Consider the following 18,497-nt stretch of genomic DNA (forward strand, 5'->3'; position numbering starts at 1 on the left):
ATGGATGTACCATGGTTTATTCCACCATTCTCCTACATATGGGTATTTAGATTGCACCCAGTATTTTGCAATTACTAACACAGTAAATAAATTTGTGTATGTGTATTTTTGTATTGTTGGAAGCATATTCAGCTTTTCTCTTGATGTTTTTATGTATTGCTAAAGTTTTCTCTTCAATTATGAGAAAGCTGGACTCTGATTACTTTTCAAAACATTTATATGCTAGAAGGAAACCAACTTTATAAACCAGCTCAGCTTACTTGTTATACTGATATTGATCCTCTATCTGCTGATCATTATGAGCTACTTTGCCTAAAAGTAAAACACACTGTCCTAGCTTGGGTTCCTTAAAAGCAGACCCTGAGATAAAGACTCACACAGATGATTTAAGCCAAGAAAGTGCACAATATTAAATAAAGTTCCAGGGAGGGTCACTTTGGCTTAGTCCCACAAGGTGATCCTGGAGACCCTGGTCAGAGCACACAGTAACTGGACTTTTTCACTCCAACATCTGTTGGTCCTTGGTGATGGCTAGAGATGGGACCAGGGGAGACATTTCAGGCAGTTCCAGCTATCCTGGGCTTTAGCAACCTGCCGGCAGCCCTCTGACAGAGAGATGTCGGTGCTGCTGCTGCGAGTGAAAGCACCCTGCAGAAAAATGCTAAAGGGATTTGAGGGCCCCTGGTGGGGAGCACCGCATCCTTTGCTATATGTGTTGTAGCAGAACAGACTTTATTTACTGTGTAACGTCAATGGTGGATGTTTGCAACATGTATTAATAACCAGACAGTACAGATGGAACATCTCTGAACAAGTAGTTGGATAATATTACAACAGCTAAGAGGGTCATATCAAGGCTGGCCAGCTAAACAGTTTGCATGTAGCCTTCATTTGTATAGAATCTGTGTGTATATAAGCTAATATATGTCAACACATCCTTGGCACTCAGATACGCTTACGGATTATGCCTCTGACACTTCTGTTTTTAATGGAGTAGTTATTTTCTATTATTACTAGGGATCTTTTTATACTTCAGAAAACTTGTTTATAAGCATACCAAAAATTAGCTGAGGAAAGAAGAGTAAACAGAGCTATGGTTTAAAATTTGCCAAACATAGTATGTATCATTTTGATAGCAAACTGCTCCAAATAGACGTGTGTACGTTTGTACACAAAGTAAATCATTGAGGTGTCTCCACAAATATTGAAATAATACTGTTTGCTGATTAATGATTGATATTAGCAATATGTAATTCATAGAAAGGTGTCAGAATTACCACTGAAGAAAATGAGACACTGAGAAGGTAACTTTTAGAACCTACTGGATTGCAAGTTATTGCTAGAACCCAAACCAGGAACCTGGCCTTAGAACTTCCAGGTTATTGTTCTAACTTCTAACAACTAATTATCTTGATAACAAGATTTTCATGTCTGAGATTTTAAGTAATACGTGCACACAGTTTTTAAAAAAGCCAGCAACGTAAAGCATAGACAATGGAAATTTGAAAGCCTCCCTTTCACTTTAACCCCCAGTTCCTTTGTTCTACCACTTCGAGATACCCACTGCCGACAGGTTCTTGTATTTCCTGCCAGAGAGAGTCCATGTATAAATGAGCAGACATGTGTGTAGAAACATTTATTGTTTAAAAACAGGTATATAACATGTTTTACAAGCTGGTCTTTGTTTTTGATTGTTGGTTGGTTTTTTGCTTTATGTATTACTTGGGAGATTGGACTAGACCCGTTCATACATATCTAGCTCATGCTGTATACTTTCTTGATATTTTCCATCGTGTGATATATTATGCTTTTCTAAAACAGTACAGTATTGAAGGGCGTTTGCATTGCTTTCAGTCTGTTGTTATTATAAACAATACTGAAATTAATATCTTTGGACTCCTTGACCACATATGCAAAACTTCAAGAAATAGAATTGCCAAATCAAAAGATATTTGCATTTTAAATTTGTATACATAGTGCCCAGATTTCTTCCAAAGAGACTTTTTAACCAACTTATTCAATGTATCAGAGCTTCCTTCCCCTCATCCTTCTATCTTTGTCAGTCTGATAGGTGAAACCTTGTATTCCATCGTAGTTTACACTTTCATTAAAAATTTTCTAGGCATCTTTTCATATGTTAAAAGCCTCTTTTTCCTGTGAACTTTCTATTTATGTCTTTTGCCCTTTTGTCTATTGGTTGATTGGTTCTCTTACTGATTTTTAAGAGTTCTTTATATTAAGGAGCTTAACCCTTTGTATGTCACGTATTGCAAATATTCCTACTAGTCAGTCATTTTTTAAAAAATAAATGTATTTATTTATTTTTGGCTGCATTGGGTCTTCGTTGCTGAGCACAGGCTTTCTCCAGTTGCAGCGAGCGGGGGCTACTCTTCATTGCAGTGTGCAGGCTTCTCATTGTGGTGGCTTCTCTTGTTGCAGAGCATGGGCTCTAGGTGCACGGGCTTCAGTAGTTGTGGCATGTGGGCTCAGTAGCCATGGCTCACAGGCTCTAGAGTGCAGGCTCAGTAGTTGTGGCGCACGGGCTTAGTTGCTCCGTGGCCTGTCGGATCTTCCCGGACCAGGGCTCGAACCCATGTCCCCTGCACTGGCAGGTGGATTCTTAACCACTGCACCACCAGGGAAGTCCCGTCAGTCATTTTTATTTCTACTGTGTTTATGCCATTTTTCCCCCATGTGAAAAAAATTTATTTTAATGTGGTCAGATTTAGAGGGGTTTGCAGGCATAAAATTATATCATATGCAAATAATTATAAATTCACCTCCTCTTTTCCAATTTTTATACCTGCTATTTCTTTATCTTATCTAATCGTACTGACTGGTACTGCCAGAACAATATTAAATAGTAACAGTGATAGTGCACATCCTTTTCTCACTTTGAACTTGAACAGGATTCGGTTAAAACATATGTAATTGCCCTTTCTGTAGAAGAAATAAAAGTCAAATATCGGTAATTTCATATTGTTCAATTTAATGGTGTTTCTCCGTAAAGCATGGCAGCTTTTGAAAACACACACATACAAGATGTTAAAGAAGAATTCATCTCTTTTCATTTTATTTATTCATTCAACAAAGATTTATTGAACACCTACAGTGTGTCAGGTACTAAGTTGTGGTTTGTGGAGCTTATATTCTAGTGGACAGAGAGAGACAATAAGTAAATCTATAAGTGTTAGGTGGTAGCAAGTGCAGTGAAGAAAAATAAAATAGGGATAAGGGGACATAGAGTAATCAGGGAGAAAGAGGGGTGCTATTTTTAGTTATGGTGATCAGGATAGAACCTCTGCTAAAGTGATCTTTGACTTGAATGAAATGAGGGAATGAGCTGTGCAGATATCCAAGGGAAGAGCATCCTATACGAAGAAAACACTGTACAAAAATGAGAGGCATGTTCATCTGAAATAGACGCTGAATTTTATTGAATTCCTTTGTTGTGTCTCTGTGTATTTCTGCTTTATTTTTGTTTTGTTTTGTTTTTTGGGGGTTTGTTTTGTTTTGTTTTGTTTTTGGCTGCACCTCGTGGCTTGGCTTGCGGGATCTTAGTTCCCTGACCAAGGGACCAAGGATCGAACCCATGTCCCCTGCAGTGGAAGCTCGGAGTCCTAACCACTGGACTGCCAGGGAATTCCCTCTGTATTTCTACTTTGATCAATGAATATGATTATATTACAAAATTCTAGTATTGAATCATCCTCACTTCTTTGGTATGACCCTCACATGCTTATGGTTTGTTCTTTGTCAGGTGTTAGGCTGCCTTCATAAAAATTTTGTATGCTTTCCTTTTCTGTATGTACTCTCAAACTGTTTTGAATACCATTAAATCTACTTTGTAAAAATTTGATAGAATTTACCCATAAAACTGTCGAAGCCTGGTGCTTTTGTGGAGGGGAGGGTGAGTAGTAATTCCTTAATTTTTCTCTTTCTTTTCCATCCCCTTATGGTAAGTAGACTATCTGGATATTCTGACTCTTCTGAGTCTGCTTGGTAATTAATATCTTCTTGGAAAAAAATTCATCCAGATTTTCAGCCTTCTTTAACTAGAATTAATTGAAGCAGAAATTGGTTTTGTTCATTGGTTTCTGTTACCTGATGACATTTTCCTGCATTGTAGGTGGCTTAGTGATATCTACAATTGAATAATATGCTAGTTTAATAGTAGCTCTGCAAAATGGGTAGAACAGGTATTGTCATATCCTTACCTTACATGTGAGGAGACTGAAACTTAGAGACTTGCAATTCACAGTGATTGCAATTAGAATTAGACTTCATTTCTCTTGATCCCTAATTTAATGAGCTTTTCAGAGGACTGTGATCTCTCTTAATATACACCTTTCTACTGCTGCATTTTGCTCCCATCTCTTTCCTTCCACTCAGTTTTGTCACCTTACATTTACTGCATACTAAGTTCATGGCACTGTCTGTGGCATGTGATTTGTTAGCCAGAATTGCAGTGCAGTTTCTCCTGTGTTCACCTGCTACAGTATACTGTTTACTGCCAAGTGGCAGTGTTTGAAGGGAAGCTAATATTCAAAAGGATCTTTTCATAAAGGTCACTGTAATCGAGAATGTGTGTCTGGTTGTTTTTCTTCCCTGCAGTTGACTTGTGTCAGTGATGAAATGAAGATTTACTGTATCTTGCTTTATCACAGGAAAGCACAACTAGGTATTACACAAATCTGCCTGCTTGCACATGACACTCACCTTTATTCTCCAGTGATGAGAACAAAGAGTCTTTTAACACTTTACCTTTATTGTTGAGTATTTAAGTTTCATTCCTGGCACTCACAATGTAACAACCATGAAAGTTTTAAAACACAGCAGGATCACAGAGGACTCTTGTTTAGCTATACATGGGAAGATTCAATTACAGTTTCTTGTCAAAAGATGTTGCTGGAGGGAGGGGAAAGGAGCCGGCTGGGGAGTGGGCAGGGTAAAGATCCAGAATGCTATTAGCTTACACATCAACAGGGATAGTTGTGTGTGGGAACCTGAACCCTGGCCAGTAGCCAGACAGCCTGACAGTTCTGTCAGCCATGGTCACTTTCCTTGCCAGATAAGCTGCCATTATTGCTGGTTCAGTCAATTTAATTTTCAGTGTGCATGTCTTGTCTGATACGGGATACGTGGATATGTGTGTATATGCATTAAAATATCATTCCCATCTATAAAGGATACGTTTAAGTCATGTTGAGTTGCTAGGCAATATTTAAAGAGATCACTCTTTGAGTGAGTAAAGATTTATATATTATTTGTGCCAGGAAGAGACATAAACCCACAGAGAAAAATAGTACTTTTTTTTGTGAGTTATGGTTACATGACTGATATCACTGACCACCGTATTCCTATGTAAGGGCCAGTGTTTCTCAAAGTGATTTTGTGGACTGTTTGTGTCAGAGTTGAGGGTAAGAGTGGGAAAGTTAAAAATTCAGATTTCTAGACTTCACCCCAGGCTCATTTAGACTGAGAGATTGGGGCTGGGAATCTGCATCTTAAGAAGTTCTCCAGGTGATTATTTTGCACACTAAAGTCTGGTAATAATAAAAAAAAGTAATTATTTAAAATAAAGTACAAGTGATTAGCCCTTCTGAAAATTCAAATATATGGAATAGATTATTTTGATTATAGAGATTCATACTGAAGATAGTTCATTTACATAGAAGAGTATTTCCCCCAGGGTTTTTAAAAAAACAGCAAGCTGCTATGTTGTATTTAAGATGCAAATTATTTTATCAAATATATGCCACATATAACTTTTGAAAATATGAAGTGAGGAACACCTGATAGCCAAAAGCAAGGTATATGGTAATAATGACACTTTTATATGGTAATGTAAAAACTTTATATATTATTCATTTAATCCTCACAACAGTCCTATGAGGAAAGTGGTATTATTGCTCCAATTTTACGTATGAGGAAATTGAGGCTTATAACTTGACCAAAGCCATACAGATAGCAAGAGGCAGACTTGGGACTTGAACACAGGTGGTCTGGCTTCAAAGTCAAGCTTCTGCTTTTGACTACTACAGTGTACTGCTTCTCATCACAATGCAACTGATAATAGTTATTGGGAAAGTTGAATAATAGTGAAGCCGAAAAGACTATTGTGTGGCATAGTGGAAGAATGCTAGACTAAGAATCGGAAGTCCTGGGGTTTAATTCCTGCTCTGAGACTCACTTACCTTCACTGAGACTATTTCGCCATCTATGAAGTAAGAGAGTAGAGTTACGCTAATGCCCAGCTTTCATATGTGTTTTTGAGTAGAAGTTGTGGCACACCGTTATATGTTTCATAAATGTGAGCTTACAGAGGGCATTTTGACGTTACCTGGGCTGCCTCAGGCCTGTGTGCTCTTCAAAGATCTAATCATTCTAACTTGTTTACCCACTTACTGATAAAGTAGCTAATGGTGATTTTAGAGGGCTCCTTTTGTTTTTCCCTCTTTTTCTTTTTTTCCCCCCAGTTTCCACAGGTTTCATGTATGTCCCTTTCTCCACCCTCACCCAGTCTTTGAACTCTCACACAAGCATAATGAGTTAGTATGTCCTACTTAATGAGTCTGAGATGTTTTTTAGCTATTTTTAGCTATTTTCCAAAATATTATGTGTTCACTTCCTGAAGAAGATAGAACATTCTTTATCTAGAAATATCTTGTTGCCTCTCATCTTCTTATGCATCCCTAATATTTTTTATGTATAACTGAATCACTTTGCTGTACGCCTGAAACTAACACAACATTGTTAATCAACTATGCTTCAATATAAAATAAAAATTAAAAATAAGTAAATAAATAAACAAATAAAAATTATCTTTGATTAGCTCTTCGCCAGAAAGAAGGGACCATTTCAAGTGGAATCTTTTGGTCAAGCCTTTATTTAATCTTAATAATTCTGCAATTGTGACGACTGGGTCAGAGTTCATCTGGGCCGTATTCATTCTAACAGGGTTAACAAGTGTGTCAGATTGTCAAGTCATGGCTATAATTGACTTTGGCTTTGAGGTTTTCCTTCATAATAAACAATGGGCTCTGAGCCAAAAAAGCTTGTGGTTGATAGTCACATACTGATGATTAAGTAAGTATTACAAGTGATTTCCCCTCGTACTCATTCTGTTACCCTGGAGCTCACTTTATGCTTTTTGAATGAATCATATCAGGAGAATATCCATAACTAAAAAGAATTTGACCTGTGGACTTCCCATTGCAGCCAAAGACATTTTGAGACTTCTCTCTGGCCTGAGCATTCAAGGAGTGTAGAAAGCCTAGGTTAGAGCTTAGTCAGAAGAGAAAGGACAGCCTTTGAATCTTTGAAAGGACACTTTGAATCTCTTACACAAACATTGTATCCAAAAAATGCTGTTCGAAAAGATTACAGAGGGAATTTTTATTCATTACTGACTGTTCTATGCAAAATTCCTCTGGATGGAAACGTTGAAGGTGGGACTCCGTTTCTGTTGGGCTTCTGTCACTTTTCTGTAACACACAGTTGCTGGAAAAGACTCCCTTTGTACAAATAACTTTGAGAATTCAGTTTAAAAAATGTTCCAAGGGGGAAATTAATCAGCACAAAGTATCAGCTATTCAGAATGTATAGATTTGAGAAAGACATTTGCTTAAGCTTTTATATGTACTTCATGAAATATTAACTATTAGCAAATGCAGAGTTTACTGAAGCTAAAACAAAAAACCCATCAGCCCTCCTCTGATTAGTTTATTTAATGGTTAGCAGTAAATAACTATGTTGCTATCTAATCTGCTCTCCTTTTCTTGGTAACTCTAGTAAACAAGATGACATATATAGTCAAGTGAAAAATGTTTACTATTTGCCAAGTGAGTTAATCAAACTGGAAAATACAAGTTTCACATCAGCCTTCTGTAAGTTTAAGTTTTCAGTTAACACTTAGAAAAATGGGTAAATGTAGACAGTAAATCAATGAAATAAATAGTCTGGATAAAGCTGATTTCAATAAGGTGGATACTTTAATGGTTCTCAGCGAGGCTTACCTTATCCCCATTAACCTGTTGAGCACACACAGTGCTTTGGCTTAATGGAATGTTCCCCTTACCTTCTTTTTCTTCAGGTCAGTCCCTTTGTAGGCTTTCGTTTGGGGCAACTGAAGTAAGTCTGCCATGAGGTTGTACATTTGAGTTGACAACTTCCTGTCTCTTGAGAAAGGAGGTAATAGAATTACGCAGGAACTGCTTAAATAGGAGGAGACAGGGAATGGCTGGTAATGGAAATGCTTTCTTGAAGCAGTAGAATATATTTTTTGCACATTATTTATTTAGATGTGTATTTCTTGAGTTACTGCCATGTCTTCAGTGCCCATTTGGTTTGGTTTGTTCTACTTTTCCTCATGGAAGCACCCAAAAGAGTCTATGTTAAGATCAGTGTATAAATTCCATTTCTTCAAGCAGCCCAGAAAGGAATACATTTTATGTCGCCAGTGACAAGGTTAGAAGGGGCTTAGAGGGTTTTGTTGTTTATTTGTTGGTTTTCTATTGGTTTTAAAAGTAGGAATTTCTGGACCAGCTTTTAAGTGCTCTCAAAACATTTTATCTTTTTGTATGTGTCATTTTGCTCTTGCTTGACATTGTTGATTTATTTTTATAGTAGTTTTCTATGTCAAGGGCAAATTAGGCCATCCCCAAGGAAGAAATCTCCTGGTTCTGTTCCTAACTTTGCTGGAAGTTGCCTAATCATCTCTGTTCTTCATTGTCTTGAAAAGTGGTGACTAAAGAAGTCTGTTTTAAATGCCCTAAATAATCCTGAACTGATTTTATTTTTTATTTTTTTGGTCTTCCTCATATATGGATTTCCAAAAAATCTCAAAAGAAAAACTGCTGGAAATAAATTTAAAGATAAAAATTGCTGACAAGAAAGAATAGCTACAAATTTTAAAGCTGTAATTCTCTCACTTTGCTTCTATAAAACACTGGCATTCCCTAGACTAGACAGAGATATTCATTGTGCTAAAGTCAGATAATATTTTTTTGAAGAACCTGGTCTTTATTCAGCAGACAACATACAGCTGTTATGGAAGGTGCTGAACTATGCTGTAAGAATGTTGGTTTTGGGGGCAGGATGGATTGGAATGAGGGAAACTTCCTTCCGTGGGCCACGTCTCCCTTCACCTCCCCATGCCATACTCCTGAGAATGAAAGACTGCTCCTTAAAGGGTGGCCCTGTGAGACTGAAACCTCAGGCTTCATTCCGTCACCAAGCCTTTAGTAGCATCATACAGGGCCAGCTTCTCTAGATGTGAAAAATATTTTCCTGCAGTTGGAGGAAGCTCATCATGTGTAAAAGTTTATGTTAAGAAGACAGATTCTTACTCCACAGTCTGGTCTCAGCGCCCTGCTTTCAGAGCCTTTCTTTTCCAAGCAAGGGGAGGGATGGAACTGCCAGCAGACGCTACTCACAGTGTGCTCCACCAGCCAGTGCTGACAAGATAAGCTTAGAAAATTTTATAGCAATTTGATATATTTATCGAATCTAATAAAAATTTTGGATCTGTATTTTGTAGTCTTTTAATTTTTCTAGAAATATTTATCTGCAAGTGGTGGGAAATTAGAAAACAAAGTCTGGCCTTGCACCACAGATGGTTTGAGAAGCAGTGCTTTAGGCATGGCCCCAAGTTGGAGGCTAAGGCCCTTTCCAAGGTGCCCCCTTTTTTGTCCCAGGAAGGGGGTTCATTCTTCCTTATTCCCAAGTTCAGGAGCCTACTCTTGTCTTTTTAATTTTGGTAAAATACACATAACATAAAATTTACCATCTTAACCATTATTAAGTGTACATTTCGGTGGTGTTAAATACATTCACGTTGTTGTGCAATCTCCAGAACTCTTTTCATCTTGCAAAACTGAAATTCTGTACCCACTAAATAACCACTCTTCACTTTAATCTGTTGATTTCGTCTTTTGACGAAATTTTTAATTTTAAGTTTAAGTTTTTAATTTTGATGCAGTCCAGTTTACCTATTTTTGTTGTTGCCTGTGCTTTTGGTGTCATGTCAAAAAAATCATGGCCAAATCCAATGTCATAAAACTTTCCTCTGTGTTTTCTTCTGAGAGTTTTATAGTTTTTTCTCTTAGGTTTGGGTCTTCGATCCATGCTGATTTAATTTTTGTATATAGTGTAAGGTAAGGGTCCAGTTTCATCGCATATGGATATACAATTTCCCCAACATTATTTGTTGAAAGGAGCCTAGTTCTTACGCTCAGTTATTATCTACCTGGGCAGCGAAATGAAAGGAAAAGTGGTATGCAAGCATTGCTGGGAAAATTTGGACACTGATTTATGCCTTGATTTTGGCAGTTTGGGGAAGGGGAGCATGGCTGTTGAATGCTAAGTGGAACATGAAAGCTAAGTGTCATGATTTGATGTTGTGTATACATAATATGGCTATTTTGCTGACAACATTGTTATTAGTTCAAAAGTGGAATTTAAAATAAATTCATGTAGTTTCACAAAGGAGACCATTCAACCTTCCAAACAAGTTGCTATCCCTTAAGTTAAAATACCTGGAGAGGAAAAGAAAACTGTCGTGGTCTGGTAATTGAAAGTGACAGTCGAAGTGACCCTGGTATGAACATTTTCTCAGTGAATTTTGCTGAGTTCGGTGCTCAGGGCGAGGGAGGTTACCTCCTTTGAAAACCTAATCTCTTTCTTTTCCTTTTGCCTTGGCTTCTAGGAAATTTAGTGCTAAGTTTTATGCTCAGTTACATACCTTTTTGTTCTTTTGTTCTTGACCTTTGACTCATTTTTTTGTTTTGACTTTCTTTATAAGTTAGTTACAATGAAGTACAAAATGCACCCATTTCAAGTCTTGACAAATGTATACACCTGTGTAATCACCACTTCAATCAAGATTATAGAATGTCTCCGTTCCCCCAAAATGTTCTCCCATGCCTCTTTGCCGTCATTACTCCCTTTCTGTCCCTTGTTAAATAGTTCCATTGATTCTGTGCCCTTCAATGTTAGCCACCAACCTACTAAAAATACTTCTGGAAGTAGGTGGATTATTTTAAAAAGTGACTACATAAATGAAATAGCCTTTTCAAGCTCTAGGTTTTCTTCCCGTGACCTGTCATTCAGTTTCCTTTTTTATATCCAAAAAAAGCAGCACTGCAACTTCTTAAGTACTTAAGTCTCATTGCAGCTAACATTGATGAGCTATGAAGCATTGCCAGGTATCTTTAGAAGATCATGTTATTTTTATTCCCTTAGAAATTAAGTAGCTAATTCTAAGGACTGTTTTTTTTAAACTTCCAACACATTTTATTACAAAATAGGTAGAAGAACATTATCTCAGAATAAAGTCATTTAACTTAAACACATTTTAACTCACGGTAAAATTCACAGTATTGCCTTTGGGGTTTTTGTTTTTGCAATTTTTGGAATGTATGGTTACAAACATCCTTATTACACACAGCACCGTGGATGATGCTGAACGGAAGAAACCAGGCACAGAATAGTGAACACTCTAGGCATCATACAGAGACAGGACAAACACAGGTGGGGCTGATCTATGTGGCCAGAAGTCAGGATATGGTTACGCTGGGTCTGGGGTTAGTTACCGGAAGGGAGTATGAGGGGCTTCGGAGGTGCTCTTCATACTCTGTTTCTTCATCTGGGTGTTGGTTTCATGACATGTCCAGTTTGTGAAGATCCAGAAAACAGTACATTTATGACCTGTGCACTTTTCTATTTGTATTATACTTGAAGTAATGTTAAAACACACACTTCATCATTGTCTACCCTGGGGCTTTAGTCCTTTGGGACCCACTAATCAGGTTCAACCTCCACATTTGGTAGAGGAGGAAACTAAACCCCTGAGAGGGGAAACACCTGTTCTAGGTGACAGAGCAAGTCAGTGGCCAAACTGGGAATGAATCCCCCACCTGAGGCTTAGCTCAAGGACTACTTACAGCTTCAGGCTTCCAAAGGATTTTTTAAACCAGACAAATTTGTTCCTGTACAGGTTTGTCTATACCCAAGGGCTCGACATCTTTGCCAGAAGACGAAATATGTCATGAGCACCAGTTGCCTTGTTGTAGCATCTTAGAAAGCCAGTGGCCTGCTTTCTAGTAATTCAGCAACTCATGACCTATGAAAATCTGCAGCTGGTTTTGGAAATGTTAGGGCTATGACTTGTTTATAGATGTCATAACAGTGTCTTGAAGTGACAACAAGAAATATAACCAACTGGATTGTGTATGGGGACAGCTTGGGCTCTCTAGGCAGGTAACTGGAGAGACAGGAATTGTGACTGACTTATGCATGAGGAATTCTAGTACATGCTTGCATCAGAACAACATCAGCGTGGAATGTGGATGGTTTATACTTCTTCCCCAGGATAATAAAGGAAGAGCAAGAAGTAATGTAAGGGTTTTTTAATTTTCCTTCCAGTTTTATTGAGATATAATTGACATACAGCACTGTATAAGTTTAAGGTGTACAGCATAATTATTTGACTTACATGGATCATGAAATGATGACCACAATAAGTTTAATTAATGAACATCCATCATCTCATACAGACACAAAATTAAACAAAGTTTTTTCCCTTGTGATGAAAACACTTAGGATTTACTCTTAACAACTTTCATATATAGCATAAAGCAGGGTTAATTATATTTATCATGTCGTACATTACCTCCCTAGTACTTATTTGTCTCCTAACTGGTAGTTGTTACCTTTTGACTGCCTTCCTCCAATTCCCCCTCCCTCAATCCCCGCCGCTGATAACCACAAATCTGATCTCTTTTTCTATGAAATTGTTTGTTTGTTTTGAAATACAGTTGACCTAAAACACTATGTTCCTGGTACGCAACATAGAGATTTGATATTTCTATACATTTCACAGTGAGCATCATGATAAGTCTAGTTACTATCTATCATCATACAAAGATATTACGTAATTATCAACCCTATTCCCCACTCCATACATTTCACACCAGTGTCTCATTTATTTTATAACTGTAAGTTTGTACCTCTTTATCTCCCTCACCTATTTCTCTCCTCCCTATACCTCCCCTCCGGCAACCACCTGTTTAGTAATATAAGGTTTTAACCCTGTTTCACTTGCCAAATAAAAGGAATTATTGACATTATTTTTACCATTCTGCAATTACCTTACTATTATGAATTGAACTCTAAATGATGATGTAAGCTAAAGTATTTCATCTTCAGATATCATGCTTTAATGTTTCCTCATAATGCAGTAGAGCTGCTTTTAAAAGGAAATCAGCAGTAGCATGACTGAAAGGGGCATAAATTATGACCATTTGATATTTTCTTGCAATTACTTTCTGTGTGAACGATGTAAAAAGGAGTGTCACTGAACCAGGTATGTTTACAAAACACAGCAGGTCCTAATGCAAAGATTGCTTGATGTACCGTGTGCCAGTATTACAGCAGTGATACGCAGTGATATGTCCTAAAATGCTTGTCATTTCCATGCACTGATCTGGGTGTTTGGTGGAAGGAATGTTCATTTGTTTTGTTTTTTATTTTTGCTGCCAGGCTCAAATTACTATATATGTTATCTATTATTTTAAACTCATTAAATAAGAAAACTGTTGACTCAGATTCTCCTGTTTGTGTGCACCATAATCACGTGTACTTGGACTGCTGTACTTAAGTCTAGGAACAGCCCAGGGAGTTATAAATAAAGACTGTGTAGATTCTTGCTTGGTGACTATAGTTTGGCTCCCCCGAGCAGTACTGGTTAAACTGAGGGTGGTTAATGGATGTATGAGTTTCCACTGACTTTGATAACATTTTCATTTTATTGAAGGAAAGGACAACATACATAGTCTGCCACAGAAGGGAGAACCTTAAAAGAATCTGAACATAATTAAATTTCCATTATCCTTTTCTTTGCCAGAAGTTTAATGCTTATCTACTAATTGAGATATAATTGATTCCCCAAATGTGCTTCCACTTGTTGAAAGTAGCAAAGTCTAATGCACACTTGCTGAGTAAATTTTTCCTCTCCTCTTTAACTTTCTTTTAGGACTCAGCCCAAAACCATGTTTGCCCAAGTTGAATCTGATGATGAGGAAGCAAAGAATGAGCCGGAATGGAAAAAACGTAAAATTTGAGGAATCTCATGTGAGAGCTGTTTGCATGAGGGGGAGGGATATTGAACAGGTTTGGGTTTTTTTTTTTAATGAAATAAAAAGACATTTTTATGATCAGGTTTTTGTCCTTTGTATTATTGAACCATTCAAAAGATTGGTAGCTACTCTTCAGTAAAATTGTGCTTACATTTTCTTACCTACAACTATTAAACCGTATTATAAGTAAATAAGAAACCGATTCTTAGCTTATTACCAAGTACTTTAGGTATTTGGAAACTTTATTCAACAGTGATTGGTCTTGTACAGATTGTTATAACCTTGGGGGAGGGGAAGGTACATTGAGATGTACGTCTGTCTTGAGCAATTCTAGGAGCACAATATGGAAATGGACATCAAAACGTTTAATATCTCTGTATAATTTCACACCAGTTGTTTACATGACTAAATAATTAGGCTGAGTTCAAACTAAAAGTATTGCCATACTAGGAAAGAATGTGTATCTGATTATCTTTCAACATCAGAAAGCAGTGATTAGGACTTAGGAAGCAGGCTTTGAAGTCAGACCGATGTGGGTTCAAATCCAGGCTCTGCTCTTTACTGTGTGGGTCACCTTGGGAGAGTTATTAAGCGTCTCTCTTCTAGACTCAGGTGATAATAGTGTAACCTTGATAGGTTTGTCAAAAGGATAAGACATCCTTGTAAAGCGTTTAGTATAGCACCTGACACGCAGTAAATATACACTAAATATTTGCTCTTTTAAAATAGAGCTAATGATATTGACTTTGCCTGATTTTTATCAGTATTAATTTTTAAAAGTATAGAAATGCTTTGTAAATGTAAAAGCTGTATAAGTAGAAGACATTAAAAATCATTCTGAATGGTCTTTGTGCTTTTGACTAGAAAACTAAAACAAAAGTTGGCAGTTTGTCCAAAGTAATAATGAGTCAATAGAATAAAATCCTATTTCATTCTCAAGCATGAAAAGGGCCACTTGTGTTATGAGTAACAGTAAGAAAATCATCTTCGTACTAAATTTGCCTTTTTCTCCCCTGACTTCACATCGACCTGGGGTAGTTTTTGCGTGTCAAATCATCTCCACTAGACAGCTCAGGTTTTTTAATACTCTTGCCTTCTGCCCTCCTGCTCTCATCTGTCCCAGTGAATTAAATAGGTATGAAAGTGAATGTTGGCCCAAAATGTGTATCAGAAAGCTCCTGGTTCTACAAGCCTCACATACTACACTCCCTGACACCCTTCCCCCGAAATCTTTTTTAACAACCCCTTGAACTCACACAGATTTTTTTGCATCTACAGTTCTGAGGTGGCAGTGGGCATTCTTCATAGATAAATCCTAAAAACCTTCATTCTTGTAAGCTATTTTCTGTCCTTTTCTTCTCCCATCCCCATCTTCATCCCATTCCCCTTCCCTTGTCACCTAGCTTAATAGGTAAGAAGAGGAAGAACTAATGTTTGCTGAGTGCCTACTATCTGATGACTACTCTTTTAAGCTCTTTACCTGCATTAGCTCATTTAATCCTCACAAAAAAGCTCATGAATAGGTAAAATTGCTAAACCCACTTTATAGACGAGACAGAAGAAGTCCAGGATATCAAATAATCTGTCCGAGATTACATTTATGGAATAGAGTATGAAGATACCCAAGACCCCTAGACATCAGTAGTTAAAAAGGTACTGCCCCAAATTTCCTATTCTTGTTGAAATACACTTCATCCAAAATCAATTACAGACTAATATTTTGTTCCAGCTGCTCAGGATTTGTAAATTGATTGCTTCTTGGATAAAATTAAAGCATTTCATGTTTTTTCCCGTCTTAACATAAACATTGCACCATATGGAAGTATTCGTCGTGCACAGCCCAGAGTTGCAGTGGAGGGCTGGAGGGAGGAACAAAAACTTGATCAGAGTGGTCTTGGCAGAGTCTGCTATGAGGTAAGGGAAGGGAAAGGCACATTTAGCACGAAGATGGTTTTTCTCATTGTTACCCACAGCACAAGTGGCCCTTTTCATGCTTGAGATTATCTATCTCACTCGGGAGAGTTCTGTAAAAAAAATGATTTTTTTCCACACGAGATTATCAAAATACACATAAGAATTTCCAGTCTCGATTTTGGTGACCAAGGACCTGAGAGCTGGGACTGGACAAAGAGTGGGTGCTCATTTCATCTGTTGTTTCAGTGCCAGGATGTTGACCCCCCACCCCCCACCCAGGCCTCAATTCTCTGACCCCATATAACCTTGTATTCCTGGTCCCGGTCAACTCCATTTCTGTTTGCTCGAATAAGGAACTCGAAGGTCATAGTAATGACCCCTCCCTCACCCCCACTCCCACCTCATTTAATCACTTGCCAGTTTCTATTCGTGCTGTCTTCTGAATCTCTGGTATTTGACCTCCATGTCTTTCCCTACTGCCCCGACTAGAACTGAGACCCCCTTTTATCCCTCACCAGGACCTCAGGAGCCTCACTTCCAACTCATCTCTCTGTTTTGCATTTGGTCCTCATCTAATCCATCTATTTTTTTTTTTTAACTCTGCCCATCAGAATTAGCTTTCTAAAACCAAACGCCCTCGTTTCGTTCCTCTGCTTAGAGTCTTCCAGAGGCTCCATGTTCTATCTCTAACCCATTTGTGCGGCCCTGAGGGCATCGACATCCAGGATTCGGACATCCAGGATTTGGACATTCAGGATTCGGCCTCTCGTGGTCTTTCTTCCTTTAACTCCGGCTGATCATACACATGCTTCTGAGATCCACCGGCACTGACCCCGGAGGTACCATGCTCTTTGGCACCTGAATGCCTTTGCACATGTCCCTTTGTTGTCTGCCTGTTTGTTTTTGAACATGGGAACCACTTCACCTTCTCTGACCAGTCTTCCATTACCCATCCAGGCCTACAATTATTTGCTCCCTCCTCTGCCCCCATAGTTGCTTATGTATCTCTCCACTACAGCCTTCTTTTATGTTGCATCGTAAATGTGTACGTGTGTGTGGCTCGTGGGCCTGAGTGTGTCTGTTTCCCCCACTGGGAAGTAGATTGTAAGAACTAAAATACATTGGGTTCTGTGAATATTTAATGAGTTTGTTTCGAAAAATGAGAGGAGCCATATTTTATTCACATTGGTATTTCTTGATCCTAGCCCTGTGAAAGGGCTTAAAAAGGTGCTCATTAAATATTTAGCAGAGGGAAAGGAGAGAAAAGGATGGGGAGAGAATGAGGTGTGAGAAGTGCTTCTGCCTTGCAGATGGGAAGGAGTAATTTTTTTTTAACATCTTTATTGGAGTATAATTGCTTTACAGTATTGTGTTAGTTTCTGCTGTATAACAAAGTGAATCAGCTATACATATACATATATCCCCATATCTCTTCTCTCTTGAGTCTCTCTCCCTTGCACCCTCCCTACCCCACCCCTCTAGGTGGTCACAAAGCACTGAGCTGATCTCCCTGTGCTATGCGGCTACTTCCCACTAGCTATCTATTTCACATTTGGTAGTATATATAATTCCATGCCACTCTCTCACTTTGTCCCAGCTTCCCCCTCCTCCCCGTGTCCTCAAGTTCATTCTCTACATCTGTGTCTTTATTCCTGTCCTGCCCCTAGGTTCTTCAGAACCTTTTTTTTATAGATTCCATATATATGTGTTAGCATACGGTACTTGTTTTTCTCTTTCTGACTCACTTCACTCTGTATGACAGACTCTAGGTCCATCCACCTCACTACAATAACTCAATTTCGTTTCTTTTTATGGCTGAGTAATATTCCATTGTATACATGCACCACATCTTCTTTATCCATTCATCTGTCGATGGACACTTAGGTTGTTTCCATCTCAGGGCTGTTGTAAATAGTGCAGCAATGAACATTGTGGTCCATGACTCTTTTTGAATTATGGTTTTCTCAGGGTATATGCTCAGTAGTGGGATTGCTGGGTCGTATAGTAGTTCTATTTTTAGTTTTTTAAGGAACCTCCATATTGTTCTCCATATTAATACCGAAGCTTGGTCCATATCCCAGCTGGCTGCTTTACCTTTCTGTGTTGGGATTTACACAGGTAACTGGGTTGTACACAGGTAACTGAGTTGTTCACAGGTAACTGTTGTTGGCTCGAGTAAGAAGCAGGATTGTAAACAGCTGTCAATGCTGTTACAGGGTTGGCCCAACAAGACATAAGCCACCATGACGCTTGTCCTGAGTCACCAAAGATCTGAGATACCATAGCATGGGGTTCTTAACCTGGGCAGGGTGTCAGCGAACCCCTTCAAAAAACATAGCATGTGTTGCCTTTGCTCATGTACATCTTTCTGTAGAAAGGATCTCTAGCATTAGTTAAGACTCTGGGATATTAGGTGTTGCTAGCAGCTCTTTCATCTCCCAAGAG

At 38.3% G+C, this 18,497-nt stretch overlaps 1 protein-coding gene across 2 annotated transcripts in view; it reads left to right on the forward strand.

Annotated features, from left to right (window-relative positions):
* The window catches only part of WDR70 (WD repeat domain 70), a 312,051-nt gene extending 297,838 nt beyond the window's left edge, over positions 1-14,213 (forward strand). For both annotated transcript variants that reach the window (XM_082650638.1, XM_082650639.1), the window contains one exon: positions 14,036-14,213. In XM_082650638.1, coding sequence (XP_082506764.1) covers positions 14,036-14,123 — 88 coding nt within the window. In that variant the 3' untranslated portion in view covers positions 14,124-14,213. The remainder of the gene's footprint in view (positions 1-14,035) is intronic.
* The last annotated feature ends 4,284 nt before the right edge of the window (positions 14,214-18,497 follow it).

The sequence above is a fragment of the Grampus griseus genome, assembly GCF_964374135.1.
Source record: "Grampus griseus genome assembly, chromosome: 3".
Lineage (NCBI taxonomy): Eukaryota > Metazoa > Chordata > Mammalia > Artiodactyla > Delphinidae > Grampus > Grampus griseus.